At 37.0% G+C, this 13,179-nt stretch overlaps 1 protein-coding gene across 1 annotated transcript in view; it reads right to left on the reverse strand.

Annotated features, from left to right (window-relative positions):
- The window catches only part of CFH (complement factor H), a 227,870-nt gene that overhangs the window by 198,767 nt on the left and 15,924 nt on the right, over positions 1-13,179 (reverse strand). Inside the window, exons 2-3 of the mRNA XM_049635060.1 lie at positions 5,208-5,393; positions 4,761-4,866 (exon numbers count right to left, since the gene is read on the reverse strand). Coding sequence (XP_049491017.1) covers positions 4,761-4,866; positions 5,208-5,393 — 292 coding nt within the window. The remainder of the gene's footprint in view (positions 1-4,760; positions 4,867-5,207; positions 5,394-13,179) is intronic.

Genomic DNA, 13,179 nt, shown 5'->3' on the forward strand with positions numbered 1-13,179 from the left:
AGGCACGGGCATGGGGGGGACCAGGACAAACCACCTCATTTGCGCCAGAGGCACAGTGAAGACTGCTTGAAAAGAGTGGTTTGAGAAACCTGGTCCATGGAGGAGAGACTGGGGTGGCGCCATTTTTCTCTCCATCACCAACAAGGTGGGGCTTCCGGTAGGGGAGAGGGGCTTCCGGTAGGGGAGTGGGGCTTCCGGTAGGGGATAGGGGACCCACAGGGGAGGTAGGATCCACCCACGCCAAACCACACCCCTCTGCGCCTGGTAACTGCCTATCTACCAGAGCGGGACTCACGTGGATGAACCCAACGGGTCCTTCTTGAGACCAAGGCTGTTGCATTCCTTGATTTAATTCCCCGGACAATTTTTATTATATAGATATATTCTTCCTTCCCTTTCTCCTTCTTATCTCTTCCCTCCTCTAGTCTGGTTCCTCTGGTTGTTGGTTTGCTTAAGCAGATATATTTAATCTATTCTCTTGATACATGTTCTATACTTCTTCTTTATTTTCCTTTCTCACTCTGGATTAAGCCATATAGTTTCTCTGTCTGGACAATTTTCTTTTCTCTTCTCTTCTTTTCTTTTCTTTCCTTTTCTTTTCTTTTTCCCTGCCTCCTTCTGTATTTTCCTTTCTCTCTCTCTGGATTAAGCCATGTAGTTTCTCTGTCTGGTCAATTTTTATTTTCTTTCCTTTTTCCCTGCCCCTGTCACTTCTCTCTTTGTATGGGATAAGGCCTCTTGCATCAGCACCACCTCCACCCTGTTATTTACTTGTAGCTGGTGTTTCTGTTTTTTCATTTTTGGGGTTTTTTTTGTTTGTTTTGTTTTCTGTTTGTTTTTTGCTTGTTTGTTTTCCTTTCCAGGGCTACTTCAATGAACAAATCAAGGCACACCTGGTAGAGGGTCCAAAACACCACTAGAAATAGGGAGATAAAGTAACCAAAGTCACAACAACAGAGAGCAAGTAATGCTCTCCAAAAAAAACATCTTCTGAAAGCCCAGGCCCTGGACACTGGCCCCTCTTTAATAGAGTAGCGCTCGCAGGTGCAGGGCACATAACAAGCTTTTAAAACTCATAAGGGACAGAAAACTAGCCAAAATGATGAACCAGAAGAATTCTCCTCAAAAAAAATTCCAGGAAGAATTGACAGCTAAAGAATTGATCAAAACAGATATAAACAATATAACTGAACAATAATTTAGAATAATAGTCATAAGATTAATTTCTGTGCTTGAAAAAAGCATAGAAGACAGCAGAGAATCTATTGCTGCAGAGATCAAGGAACTGAAAAATAGTCATGATGAATTAAAATAGTGGGACACTTAACTAATTGAGCCATCCAGGCACCCCTTTCTATCTTTTTTAAGCTTCTTTCTTACTTAAGAAAGGCACTAAGGGGCGCCTGGGTGGCGCAGTCGGTTAAGCGTCCGACTTCAGCCAGGTCACGATCTCGCGGTCCGTGAGTTCGAGCCCCGCGTCAGGCTCTGGGCTGATGGCTCGGAGCCTGGAGCCTGTTTCCGATTCTGTGTCTCCCTCTCTCTCTGCCCCTCCCCCGTTCATGCTCTGTCTCTCTCTGTCCCAAAAATAAATAAAAAACGTTGAAAAAAAATTTTTTTTTAAAAAAAGGCACTAAATCTTCAGGCACACGGACTAGGAATAATCATAATCCTTGGTTCATGACACAAACTCATTACAATTTCGTGCTAAATATCCTCTTATGTTTTTCACTGAGTTAGTCAATTAGTTACACATTAACAATGTTATAACCTCCTTGAACTACCACCAAAACCAAAAACCAAAAACATGATAATAACCAAGAATTAACAATATGTTACCCTTCTTCTGCTCTTGTTCCATACTCCTACCCTCCACAATTATGACATTTTTGGAACATTTGGGGCTTTTTACATAATCAAGGATAGTACTAGCCAACACAGCATGTGGTATATTTTTAACACTTGTCTTCATTTTCCTGTCTCCATCCTAGGCATTTTTTAGAGTGTGGTCATTGAGTCAGGTTTCCTTATAAATCCTATTCAATGTCAAATTTATCTAACTGTGGAACCCATCAAGCCGGTGCTGAAAATCCTAAATGCTCTACTTGCATGAAAGTTCCTTGGGGCAGATGCAAAATGTACAATCATTACTAGAGGCTTTAGAGCAAAGCAAATCATCCTTCTTAATATTTTTTAATATTACAGTGGACAGCAAGAAGCAGAAATCTTCTTCTTAAAAAATAAATAATGGGCAGGATTTTGATAATCACAAGAGATAATTTTGAGAATGGGCCTCTCCTAAACTTCTAAATAATTCTACATAGACAAATGTTTCCTTTGTCTGCAAATAAGGATTGCTTCACGCATTACATAAGTAAAACAAACAAACTTTCTCCCTCAAAAAATACTTCGTATTTCTCTGAATGTTACTGTTTGTTCCTAATTCTCTGAAGGAAGAAAAACTTTTAATAGATTAAATGAGAATCACAGAACTTGAAGTCAAATAATTACTCTATGTTTTTTTCATATAAAGGAAAAAAATAATTGGCTATTAAAATTTCTTCTTTGTCTCCTCTACTGGTACCCTGCTCCAACATAGAAAGTACTTTCCTGGTTAACATTTTCCATCTACACCAGAAACCCACCTGTTTTAGGTGGGTGTTTTAGGAATTCTGCCAAATTCTACACAAAACTGCTTATGGCCCATATACATAGGGAAAGGGGGAAGAAAAAGAGCTTGTCCAAATGTTGGTACTTGGGTGAAAGTAATAGCTTATGTATCAGCAACCCCAGCTGGGCAAAATAGCAGAAAAACGTTTTGCAGAGTGCTTCCTTAAAACTACCTACCTGTAGGATACTGAAACTAGATATCCATATCAAGTATCCTGATAAGTGGCTAGTATTCAGCTAAATAGGTATTTAGCAGAGAAAAGGTGGATGGGGACAAGGGATCAAAGAGGGTCGGTTGACTAGCAGAAACCATGGGTGTAGTAAACCCATTCTACATTGTTTCCACAACTAGGACAAAAGATTTACATCCCTTCAGGTAGGTAAAACAATCTCTCTAAAATTTTTAAAATAGCATAAAATTGATGTTTGCTGATCTTGCATAGTCCAAGGACTTTTATTTCCCTGATGAATATCTAGTCCTTGGTGGAGGCCCAAGCTGAGTGGCAGAGGCAGTTACTTTTATAGAGTCTTTAACTGAGTTTGCCCAGAATTCATACAAGATGAAGGAAGCAAAGATGAATTAAGTGGAGCCAGAGTAGGAGGTAAAGTATGTTGCTGACTTTTTCACCAAATTATAAATATTTATTGCTGAGGTCTAGGGAATCTAGTGGATGAAGTCTATGAGTTTTGATCCCTTTTTGCGAGGTCCAATATGGAACCTAGAGGGGTCAGACAAGCCTGTATTGAAAGGGATGTTACAGAAATGAACAGTGAGGTAATTGGAAAATTTAAGCCCAGATGTCTTCATCTATGTGTTCATGTATAAGAAGTCAGCAGCAATGATTGAAAGTTGAACTAAAAATATGTTTGAAAAATCTCAGATAGTGAACAAAGCCTAAAATTGTTAAGAACTAAGACTTATTGGGTGTCTGCAATATCCCAAGAATGTTTTGAAGGTCTTCAGCGTGTGTCTTATTTATGTTTTTCACCAATCCGATGATGTACCTGCTATGTTTCTACTTTTTTTTTTCTTTTGAGAGAGAGAGACAGACTGAGAAAATGTGAAAGTTGGGAAGAGGGGCAAAGGGAGAGACAGAATCCCAAGCAGGCTCCATGCTCAGTGCATAGCTTGATGCAGGGCTCAATCCCACAACCCCTGGGATCATGACCTGAGCCAAAATGAAGAGTTGGATGTCCACTTGACTGAGCCACCCAGGTTCCCCATGTTTCTACTTTCATAATTGAGGAAATGGGAGTGATGGGATATTAAAAATGATACAGTTATTAAGCGGTGAATTTCGGGGGATGCAGGCTTATTCCAAACCCTAACTTTTAAAATATATTTTATTGCCTCAAATCAAGAAATAAATGAGAGAGTAATAAAAGTCAATTTGTAATTTTGATCCTATTTTTATATATGCAGTATAAACTTGTAATGATGCTGTTTTTCCAAAGTATGAAACTTTCTTCAAAACAATTTGTTGACCTGGGTGGGCATAACAAGAATAAAGAACACTTAAGAGGTATTACAGTGTTAAGATTAGCCATGAAAATCCAGCAGGAGTTTAGAGAACAGAGTCAATGATTATGAAGGTAGTAGCACTTTTGGTCCATGTGATAAGAGTAATTTTCAGACCATAGAAACTTAAATAATGGTAATTATTATTACTTCAGTGTAAAATATTTACTTCTTTTAATTTTTAAAAGCTTAAATCAGTCATGTAATATGATTTTGTTACCATTCCCACTGTCCCTGACATACTGAAATCCCATATACTCTGCACATAATAGAATATAGTCAGGACTTGTTGGAATAAATCCTAATTTATATGTATACTATTTTCCAGCCCTCCTAGAACTACACTTTCTCAGCATAATTATGATTCATTTTAAGTTTTCAATGTTGAGAAGATAATAAGGTATCCAAATATAATCATTTCCATTATAATTTTTCAGGCTACTTGTTACGGTACTTATAAAAATGCTCATAGAAAAATAAAGTAACCTTAAAAATACTAATCAGTACAGTCCCTATTTACTATCTAAATTATAATCATCTCAATTATAAATCTCTTTTCATATTGACTACATACCCTTCATTACATGTGTAAACAACCTTTGCACCATATTCAAACTTTTCTCCTCTTTCAAGTTGAAAAGTACCAAAACGTGTATCTCCAGGATGTCCACAGGGCCTTTCTAAAATGAAAAAAAGAATATAATTTTATTAAGTAACACAGGAAACACATTTTATGTAGGAGTTCAAGGAAAATGACTTAATATTACATCAGAGGACATAATTGAAGATATGGAAAAGTGAAAAATGGCAAAGTTATCATTTTATTATTAAACTTATCTATATGGTTGGTTTTTTTTAATTTTTGGAAGATTACAACTCCTTATTAAGAATAATGATGGTATATTATTTTGTATTTAAATGATAATTGTGATATAATTCAGCTAATAATTCTATAATATCAAACATTCAGTGTTTTCAAACTAAAGTTTTCACAAATTTCAGAAATGTATGAATTACTTACTCTCACATGTTTTCAGTGGATTAAGAGCCACCCATTCTCCATTCCTGCATTGCATTATAATAGATCCAAGAGTTATATATCCAGGTCGGCATTTATATGTAGCCTGAGTTCCCTCTGGATAGTCTTGTTCAGACCAGACACCTGACAAAATTTCAGTTTGTTTTCTTGGAGGAGGTCCTTTACAATCTAAAAACAATAAACAAAGTAATTGCCTAAAGTGTTTATTTAGGTTTACAATATGTTTAGTTTATTTTTGCTTTTAAAAATACCTATGCTGTTATATGTCCATCCAAATGTATGTCTTAATATATATATATTTTTTTACCTTACAGAAATTGAATTTACATAAATTTGTAAAAATAGATTTCCATAGAAATTGCTTTACTTTACTTTATTATTTTTTTATCAAAATAATGATATTATTTGTTATTTTTATCACTACTTTAGACCTGAAAATAAACTGACAGCCTGAAAATGTATGCCACTTCATGAAGATTGTGGAACAATAGTGATATCCATTGTAGAGAGCTAAAAGTGACTTATCCTTGGTGTGCCTAAGTGGCTCAGTCAGTTAAGCATTGGACTATTGATTTCAGTTCAAGTCATTCAGTTCAAGTCGCTTTTTGTGAGATGGAACCCCACATCAGGCTTTGTGCTGATAGCACTGTGCCTGCTTGGAATTCTCTCTCTCCCTCTCTCTCTGTCCATCCCCCTCCCCCACCACCACTTGCACTGTCTCTCTTTCTCCGTCTCTCAAAATAAATACAAAATCTTTTTAAAAAATGACTTATCCTTTGGGGATGCAAGGACAACATACACAAAGGTCATCAATGGTGAGAATATTGGCAAAATCTGCCAGTTGGAATTTCTGTACCAACAGAAAGTTGAAAAATGAATGTAAGGGAACATTTGCTACCCCTGACCTCTTAGCCAGGGAATATAGGTGAGATTTTATATTATTCTTAACTGCTGCACTGCATTCTACTATTCTTCTGTTGATTTGGAAAATACTCGGTGCTATTCTAAGTTCTGAAGAAAAACAATAAATTTAAAAAGAGACAAAGTACCTGATCTCAAGTGTTTCCACTCTACCAGGGAAGTTAGTTATTAAATAAGTAATTAAAGACATGTACAATATGCATTACAGGTAGATAAATTCTAGTTAGTGAAATAAAGTGTGGTAAGATGATACAAAATTGCATGGGAATATTCCAAATATGACAAAATAGATTGGAACAAAACAACATCCTACCGCAAATTGGAAAAACAATAACAAACTCTGTGTGGGGAGGGCGGGGAGCAGTAGGGGTGTTTTCATGTGTGTGTGTTGAAAGGAACCGGAAATCCTGGAAATAGTGAGAAGAAAAGTGATTAAATGAACTAAACCAAAGTGGGAAAGGCCTCCTTTAGCAACATATTGTTTCTGGCCATCTCTTACCTGGTTATGTTTGCCAACTCTGGGTATGGATTGAAGATTAGGCTTTGCCTGAATGGAGGGATGTTAATGAGGGAAAGAAGAAGCAGACACTTTTGGAGGTATGACTAACAGGAAAAATTCTGAAACCTTGCAGAATGAGGATGCTCTGCTGGAGCCTAAGAGTCGAGTAAAAATTCCTATAGTTTCATAGAAAAAGTCCCAATAAGAAAAAGATCCTGCTTCAAATACACAGCTGTATCCTCATCAAAACAGTTGCCAAATTTGAAAGTCACTCAGGGTGAGATTAAAGAACAGAGGTCAAAACATCAGAAAAGCAGGATAAATCCCTCAGAGTATTTTGGGATGGATGAAGATGAGACCAATCAGATTCTTGATAAAAAAGCAAGAAGGTCTTTACTTTTAGACTTTTTAAACCAGAAGTGGACTGACTCAAACCAGAAGTGCAACTCAGACCCATCTGAGCTCATTTCTTGATTAGATCAATAAAAAGCAAACACTCTTGTCAATCGGGGTGGGGGGACGGTAAATAATATGAACATTTACATTACATTTATTACATATGAAATGTATGGCTTTGTATAAAAAATTAAAAGATACATAAAGAAGCAAAAAATGTGATAAAAAATGAAGCAAAAACAAATGGATTCTGGAAGCCAGACACTCATATTCAGATGTTGGAATTAGTGTCAAGGTCACTAAAATAGCTATTTTAAGTATGTTAAAGGAACGACAGGGAAACAATAGATAAAATAAATTTTAAAAAACAGATATTCAAAAGAAAATTGAAACTATAAAAATAACCATGTGTTATACTAAAATTACAAATAAATATCTGAAATATGGATACATCGGATGGTCTTAAGAGCCAAACGGACACAGCAGAACACAAATGTATTAAACTTGAAGAAGACTAATGTAGAAATATAAAAAATGAATACAGAAAGATAAGAGTGTAGAAAACACCAACAACAAACAAAACAGAGTGCAAGAAATGTGTGAAGCAAAGTGATACCTGTTTGTTTAATTAAAGTTCCAAAACTAGAGGAGAGAAAAGACAAAAATATTTGAATAAAAAATAGCTAAAGTTTCCTAAAATTGATTAAAAAAGTATCAACTCTCAGGTCCCCAGGGAGGACCTCTGAATGGGGATCCCTGTGCAGTACTTGGCAGAAGAATGGGGACAACTAGGGGATGGGGGTGGGCTTTGTGTCAATTAGGCAGAACTCTGTTGTCCTGAAACACAAACTCTTAAAAGCAGACAGAGAAAGACACATTTCTGTCAGAACAATGAAAATAGCAGCCATGTTTGTAACAGTAACTACTGAAGCATGAGGACATTAGACATGCCAGTGTGCTGGCATTTCTAAAGTGCTGAAAAATGAACAGCAATCGAGAACTCTGAACCCAGTAGAAATATACTGCAAAATGAAGGAGAATAGAAACACATTCTCAAACAAATAAAAACAGAGAGCATTCAATAATAGCAGACTGACACTAAAAAACAAACAAAAAAACAAACAAAAAAACCCTACTAAAACTCTCTAGGTTGAAGGAAAATGATCCCATAGATAAGCCAAAAAAGAGTAAGAATAAATGAGCAAGACTGAAGAAAATAAACATATGGGTTAATAAAAAGACTACTGAAAAATAATAAATAATGTGCTATGTATATTTTAACACAATTGAAAAAGACCATTGACTTAAAATCAGTAACAATGTCTTATAGTGTTTATAAAACATTCAGAAGTAAAATACATAACAATAATAACAAAAATTTCAAGAGATAACAAATGAAATTAAACTGTTTTAATGTTTATATAGTTTAGAGTATATTAAAAGTATTAATTTAGTGTAGACTGTAATAATTTGAGTATGCTTACTGTAAAACATTAATATTAGGAAATATATAACTAATAGAAATTATATAGTGAGTTAGTAAAGAACATTTCATTAATATTTTATAAAGGCAGAAAAGGAGGAATAGAACAACAAAGGAGAGATGACATGAAAAATAAATGGCAATATGTTACGTTTGAGCTTAACTGTCTCAGCAATTACAATAATGTAAATGGATTCAGCACTCCAATTAAAATATAAACACTGACTGGAGGAAAACAAACTAAAACAGAAGTGTATGCTGATTACTCTTAATAAAATGGGATAGATAAGGTGAAAGTAAATGATGAAAACTGATACATTATAAAAATATTAGTCAAAAAAGGGTTAGTATGTTAACATCAGACAAATAATAATTTAAGGTAGAAAGTATTGCTAGATAAAAAGAGGGTCATTTCACAATAAAAGAGCTACTTTAACAGAAAGATGTAATAATTCTAAATGTGTATAAACATTTAGAATGATTGCTGGAGTTGGCTCACACTGACTCACAGAAGCTAATTATACACATCTCTTCCCAATACAGTATTCAGTGGTGTCACATTTGTAACTTGAAATTGACCATATCATGAGTATTTACACTATATGAACTGGCACATTCTATAAGTCAAGACTCTTTCCTTTCTTTTTTGTTTAATAGTTGATTGTTATATAATTGCCAGCCTGTCACTGTACATAAATATAATAATATGTCTTCAAGATATAATAGAAGTAAAAGAAGTAAACAAATCTGTCATAATAGTTTGAGATTTAAATGTACTTCAAGTGTCTGGTAAACAAGCAGATAGACAAATAAGGATATAGAATGTATGACAATTATTAAACAAAGCAATCTTTTATATAGTTACCGAATGCAACCTTCAACAGCAGCAGATACATACTCATTCCAAACACACATGGAATATTCACTAAAATAGACTATAGGCAAATCTCAATAAATTTCAAAGGATTGAAATCACTCTAAGTATATTGCCTGACCACTAGATATTGCTAACAGAAAATAACTGGAAAAATCTCAAAAGTTTTGAGGTTAAGCAACACTTCTGAATCACTCATGGGCTAAAGAAGAAATCACAATACATATTAGAATATAAATTGAACTAAACAATAATGAAAATATGATATATATCAAAATTTGTGGCATGCTATGAAGCTGAATTCCTAAACTTTACACCTGGGAACCCTGTCCACAAAAGCCCTGCATCCTGACCTCAGGGAATGCAGGGAGGTATCTGGCTCTGGCCAAATTTTCACCCCTTCCCCTTAGTGGATATAGGCAGTGATGACTCAGGAGGCAGGATCTCACTATTGCTAGGAGATTTTAAAAACCTCAAGAGTTCTCGGGTGCCTGGCTGGCTCAGTCAATAGAGTATGTGACTCTTGATCTTGGGGTTGTGAGTTTCAGCCTTACGTTGAGTGTGGAGATTACTTAAAAAAGAAAATCTTTAAAGGAAAACAAAACAATCCTCCAGAGTCCTATAACACAAGCATGCAAAAAACCCCCCAAAACCCCTCCAATCTCAGTTTATAAAACTAGTTGGCTTTACCAGTAACTTATATAAAATATGCAAGGAGAAATAACGTTGCTATTAATATCTGAAATAGCTAGTGAGAAAAAATTTTAGTGGGTAAAGGACTTGAATAAATATTTCACCAAAGAGAATATCCAAGTGATCAAAAAACTGATGAAAAATTGCTCAAACTAAAAATGAAAATGAAAACCATAATAAACCATGAGTAAAATAACATGATACAGGGGCGCCTGGGTGGCCCTGGTGGCAAGCGTCCAACTTCAGCTCAGGTCATGATCTCATGGTTCTTGAGTTCAAGCCCCGCGTCGGGCTCTGTGCTGACAGCTCAGAGCCTGGAGCCTGCTTGTGATTCTGTGTCTCCCTCTCCCTCTGCTCCTACCCCACTCACACTCTGTCTCTCTCTCAAAAATAAATAAACATTAAAAAAAATTTTTTTAAATAACATGATATTGGCAAAAATTTAACAAGTTAAAAAATCCCACCATTTGGATATAATGTGGAGCATTAGGAACTGTTGGTACAAAGAAAAATGGGAACCACCACAATAGAAAAGAATTTAGAAACTTGTAGTGAAAATTCAAAGTATGCATTGCTTATTACTTGGAAATTTTACTCCTAGGAATACATCACTGAGAAACTAAGACACATGTGAACTAGATTTCATGTGTGGCAATATTTCTAGCATATGATTTTTAATAGCCAGAAACAACTCCAATATCCATCAGTAAACAAATAAATAAATAAATAAAATTTATGGTATATTCATGCAATGGAATAGTCCACCCAATGCTACAAAATGACCTGAAAAGAAACGAAATAATAATCACATGAAGTAAAAGACACATAGGTGACTTTTTAGGAATATTTCAACTAGATACAATTTAAGAACAAACGTACATATTAGGGATGTGTACATAGGCTGTAAAGCTATTAAAGAAGAGCAAAAATGTAATTACCAGAAATATTAAGATAATGTTTTCTTCTAGAGCAAAGGTAGGGTTATTGACATAATAGAAACCCATGGGGATTTTCAGGGATGCTGGGAATGTTTTGCTTCTTGACATGGTGATTTATTATGTTTGTAATATGGTAGATTCATATTTTATTCACTCATATATTATATTTCACAATAAAGGTATTAAAGTAACAGAATCTGCATTTACAGTATAATTCTTATTTTGCAAAAAATTAAATGACATATAAAGAGATCACAGGATGTTAATATGAAGCTCATGCCTACACATATTTTTATTTTAGAGAGGAGGGAGGGGCAGAGGGAGAGGGAGAGAGAGAGAGAGAGAGAGAGAGAGAGAGAGAGAGAGAAAGAGAGAGAATTTTAAGCAGATTTCACGCTCAGCACAAAGTCTGAAGCAGGACTCGATCCTAGGACCCTAAGATTAAGACCTGAGCTGAAACCAAGAGTCTGACACTCAACTGACTGAGCCACCCAGGCACCCCGTAATTGCTAATATTTTTAATACTGCTTGCTGCTTAATTTAGGTATAACTACCCTTGATATTAGAGTGACTACAGGAAGACCTAAGAGGGTGGGGTAGCAGAAGGACTGATTGCCTTATCCCTTGAACACACTAGATAAATATCACATCATTATGAACACCCAAGATATTGATCTGAGGACTGACAGGAAAAATTGCATAACTAGAGGGAGAGAAGGGGCCACGTTGTGGAAGGTAGGAGGTGTGGAGCAATGCTTTGGGGGAAAAATCGATCATGGGTACTATGGAAGAGAGCCTTGGTCATGGAAAGAGGAAAGGAGAGAGAGGGAGGGAGGGAGGGAGGGAGAGAGAGAGAGAGAGAGAGAGAGAAGAGCATACAGGGACTGGCACAAGGAAAACGACTGGGAAAATGAAAGGGGCTGATTTTTGTGAGTTTTTATGACCAGTAGAGCTCAAATACTGAAGGTTTAGAAGTCTTCTGCATGGCTGGTGTGAAGCCCTGAGGGCACTGCAGTGCTCCTGTGAAGAAGGAGAGCAGATAGGCCGAGGGGGCAGAAGGTGCTATTTGAGGATCCTCTGGGACACATTGTGAAATATGGTTCCCCCTTTTTAGAGCACGTGTTGGAGAGGTGGCATTCCCTCTCCCCAGGACAAAAGAACTGGCAAGCACTATTTCTCTCCCCTGCCTCTCAACATAGGTGCAGAGACACCTGTTGAAGGTGGCTAACCCAGACATCAGCTCTTTGATGTGCTTTACTCCAAACCCACAGCCCTGTTCTGTGGTACAACTGCCCTTCTAGGACAAACCTACATCAGTCTCAGTGTGGCAAGACCTTTCCCAAGAGGACCAACATGCATCTGCACCATGCCAGGTCCCTAAAATTTTGAGTTTTAAAACTCAACCAGCCTGCCTGGGATAGAACACAGGTGCATTGTGCTGCCAGGCAAGCAGAGAGCCCAGACATAGTCAGGGTGAAGGTAGGAATCTGAAGGACAACTGGGACACATGACTGGAGATTATTCCTTCTCCAGGAGGGCATTCTGGACAGTGGTGGGCATGATGTCCCCTTTCCAGGAATGAGGGACAGGGCTGGCACCATTTCCCCCTCGCCACCCCTCAACATAAACTAACTTCAGTAAGCAGCACAGCATCAACCTGGCAGCCTAAACCATTTATACCAAGTCCCATACCCCTGTGCTCTGAAGGTGCTTCTTTACTGGGGCAGGTGTGCCTGAGAACCAGCTTTGCGGGCTTCTGCCCCCAGAAGACCAGCACAAACTCCCCCACATGCACCATGTCTACTGACCATAGAGTGCTGAAAAGCTTCAGCTCTAGTGGAAATAGCATCAGATCTCTTTTAGCAAGCAGACCAGAGCAGACCTAGTTAAAACTTGCCACACTCTGGCCAAGGTCTAAATATTACCCACTGCAGGCAAGGAGAAACTCTGCAGAGGAATGACCTATAGGAAAGAGCAGCCAAAACACAGCAGCACACTGCAGACACCAGAGGCACTTCCTGAAGTGCTAGGTGCTGGACAGTGCATGACTTCTTCTGTATAAAGCCATTACTCTGAAGAGTAGGAAACATAATAGGCTTTCCTAACATACAGAAGAAGACAGACCTAGACAAAATACCAAGACAGACGAA

The sequence above is a fragment of the Panthera uncia genome, chromosome F1 (genome assembly GCF_023721935.1).
Source record: "Panthera uncia isolate 11264 chromosome F1, Puncia_PCG_1.0, whole genome shotgun sequence".
Classification (NCBI taxonomy): domain Eukaryota; kingdom Metazoa; phylum Chordata; class Mammalia; order Carnivora; family Felidae; genus Panthera; species Panthera uncia.